Here is a 2,424-nt window from a genome sequence, read left to right as displayed (position 1 = left end):
GGTATCGTTCCGTCACTCGCTTGATTTTGTTTAATCGAATCGGTTTGATTAACATACATGGTGTAATTTGATTTAGGTGTCTGGCTGGTGGAGAGTATGCATCACGTGACGCTGCCCTCTCCCTGTTGTTTACTGTGACATCTGATCAGAGAGTCAAGGCGCCTGAAAACGTCTCTGTGGAGGTCCAGGACTTTGTCACACCTGGTTTTAACCGCGTCTATACCTGGGATCAAGCTCAGGGCACTTCAGCCAGGTGTAACCTAGTAAAATGAGGGGAAAGAAGGGGGGGTACTTTTTTCCCACCACTGGGCCCCAAACCTCCCTCTGCAAACAAGCTGATAACGGCTGGACTGGACGTGCATATCTCAGTGCTGCAGGCTCGAACGCACCCACTAGACCTTTGGTGCCATTAAACCGACTCGGCCTCGATCGTGTCTCTTATCAACTGAAACGTTACTGGTATTTACAGATGCCGCTCTCGCGTTTCGAGTGGGCGGACTGGTTTGCGCTTGGTATCCATCTGATAGTCTATCCAAAGACTCATAACGGATCCGCACCGACCCACGCGTCCCGCCTCCCGGCAGAAAGCGCTTTGTATCGGTTAACCCCTTCCGGCACACTGCGTTATTACGCACTCGTCAAAATGCCCCCCCCCCCCCAATCACTCCCCCTCCCCTCCCATTTACGCATATGCCTTGTGGGCTGACATGGGCTATTATTGGGACGTTTTGGAATACGTGCCCCTCTCTCGCCTACCGTTTATTCCCGACACAGTTTCCGATGGACGTGTTTGTGGTCCCGTGGAAAGAGGACGGCCAGGACATCCGAGACTTTTTCAGTCCGGGTCGGTCGCTCGTATCCACGGCGTCCGAGCGCTCCATGTGCCGGTGGTGATGTCGGTCGGTGTCGGAGTAACCCCGGTGTTTGATCTTGATCGGGGTTCGGGGTTGTCTCCACAGATGCTGCGGGGGCTTCAGGGTCGCCTGTCCTTCCCGCGGAACCGGGAGCGACAAGGACAGGCTCTTCTTCGAGCATGGTGACGGTTCCATCATAGTGCACAGGGATATGACAAAACCAAAGATCCCGTTTGAACTTATTGGTTAGATGGTATATGGCTGTATTCGTTTGATTCAAGCACGAAACCAAACATTTCATGTCCCTCTCCGCCACTTGATCTCCGCGCCAACAAATCAAAGTGACCAAGTCCGGCACAGCCCCGATTGGAATTTTGTTTTCGGAATAACATCAAAAACTGGCACAGTGTTCATCTGACAAGTCGTCCAAAAAATCCGTAATCTCATCGTTTTTTTTTCCAGTTTTAATTGAGTGGACTCTCCACTCTGCTGCGGTCCTCACCCGTCCTGGGTTTTGCTGATGAGACGCCGGTGCCGCTTCCTCCCCTGAAGTTTGACGCGTCGTCGCCCATGGCGCGCGGCCGGGTGGATGTATTTATTTAAGACAATTTATTGCTTTTTATTAGCCACTTATTGCAGAGACACACAGATCCCCGGCGCTTGCATCTGTGTATGTGTGTGTGCGCGCGCGCGCGCGCGCGTGTTTGTGTGTGTCTGTGTGTGGTTATTGCTGCCCGTGTGTCTTTCAGCTTGCCCGAAAAATTCCAAGCAATTTCCATGCAAAGTGCTGAATCTATCACGTCTCACGCAGAGCCTCGGCATCCCCGTGCGCGCTCACACTCCGCAGAAGTCCCCAGTGATTCCTCCATGGAGATGATGTGGGAGCCAGTGATTTCAGCGAGATGTCATGCTGGACTCAATCCCCCGTCCCTTCTCAGTTACGCGAGGATGGCGTGAGGAATGGTTGGACATGTCCCACAAAAAAAAAACACACACACACTTGCGATGCTTTGTCCCTCGCTGTCCAGACTCTCCAGGATTGGTTTTGTCAGAATGCATCATAAAAGGACACAAACCGATAATTGCAGAGGGTCAGTCATCCTGTTTCTCTGTTTCCATTATCTTTCCATTCTCCTATTTGCTGGAGTTCGACGACTAATGTTGGCTTCACCACAACGCACTCTCCCCCTCTCTCTTTCTCTCTCTCCCTCCCTCCCTCCCTCCCTCCCCTCTCTCTCTCTCTCTCTCTCTCTACTCTATCTGTGGTTGGGTGGATGTTCTCCTCAGTGATTTGCCAGGACTGGAAGTGTTTCAACCTTTTATGTGCTCATCCATTTCGCCCCATCCGTGCCTTTCGCTGCGCATTTCCTCGACAGGGAACAAGACACATGCCACCGAAATGCATGGCAAGATCAGGCAATGACAGTTTGACATGTCAGTGTTTATCCCTCTGCCTATTTGGAAGTGAACATTGTCACTTTGACTTCCTTGTGAGTTGACGTCCCATCTGTCCGCCTCCTCCGGAGCATCCCTCACACACCCAGCGCTTCAGAGGAGGAACCACAGTCAA

General features: G+C 52.0%; 1 protein-coding gene across 1 annotated transcript in view; it reads right to left on the bottom strand.

The window, feature by feature from the left end:
• pde4a (phosphodiesterase 4A, cAMP-specific) overlaps positions 1-1,507 on the bottom strand; it is a 21,458-nt gene extending 19,951 nt beyond the window's left edge. Inside the window, exon 1 of the mRNA XM_037476037.2 lies at positions 757-1,507. Within this exon, the coding sequence (XP_037331934.2) occupies positions 757-1,052 (296 nt within the window). The 5' untranslated portion in view covers positions 1,053-1,507. The remainder of the gene's footprint in view (positions 1-756) is intronic.
• Between the last annotated feature and the right edge of the window lie 917 nt (positions 1,508-2,424).

The sequence above is a fragment of the Pungitius pungitius genome, chromosome 12 (genome assembly GCF_949316345.1).
Source record: "Pungitius pungitius chromosome 12, fPunPun2.1, whole genome shotgun sequence".
In the NCBI taxonomy this organism is placed as follows: domain Eukaryota; kingdom Metazoa; phylum Chordata; class Actinopteri; order Perciformes; family Gasterosteidae; genus Pungitius; species Pungitius pungitius.
Note: the sequence above shows the minus strand (reverse complement) of the source record. Positions and strands in the feature narration are given on the sequence as shown.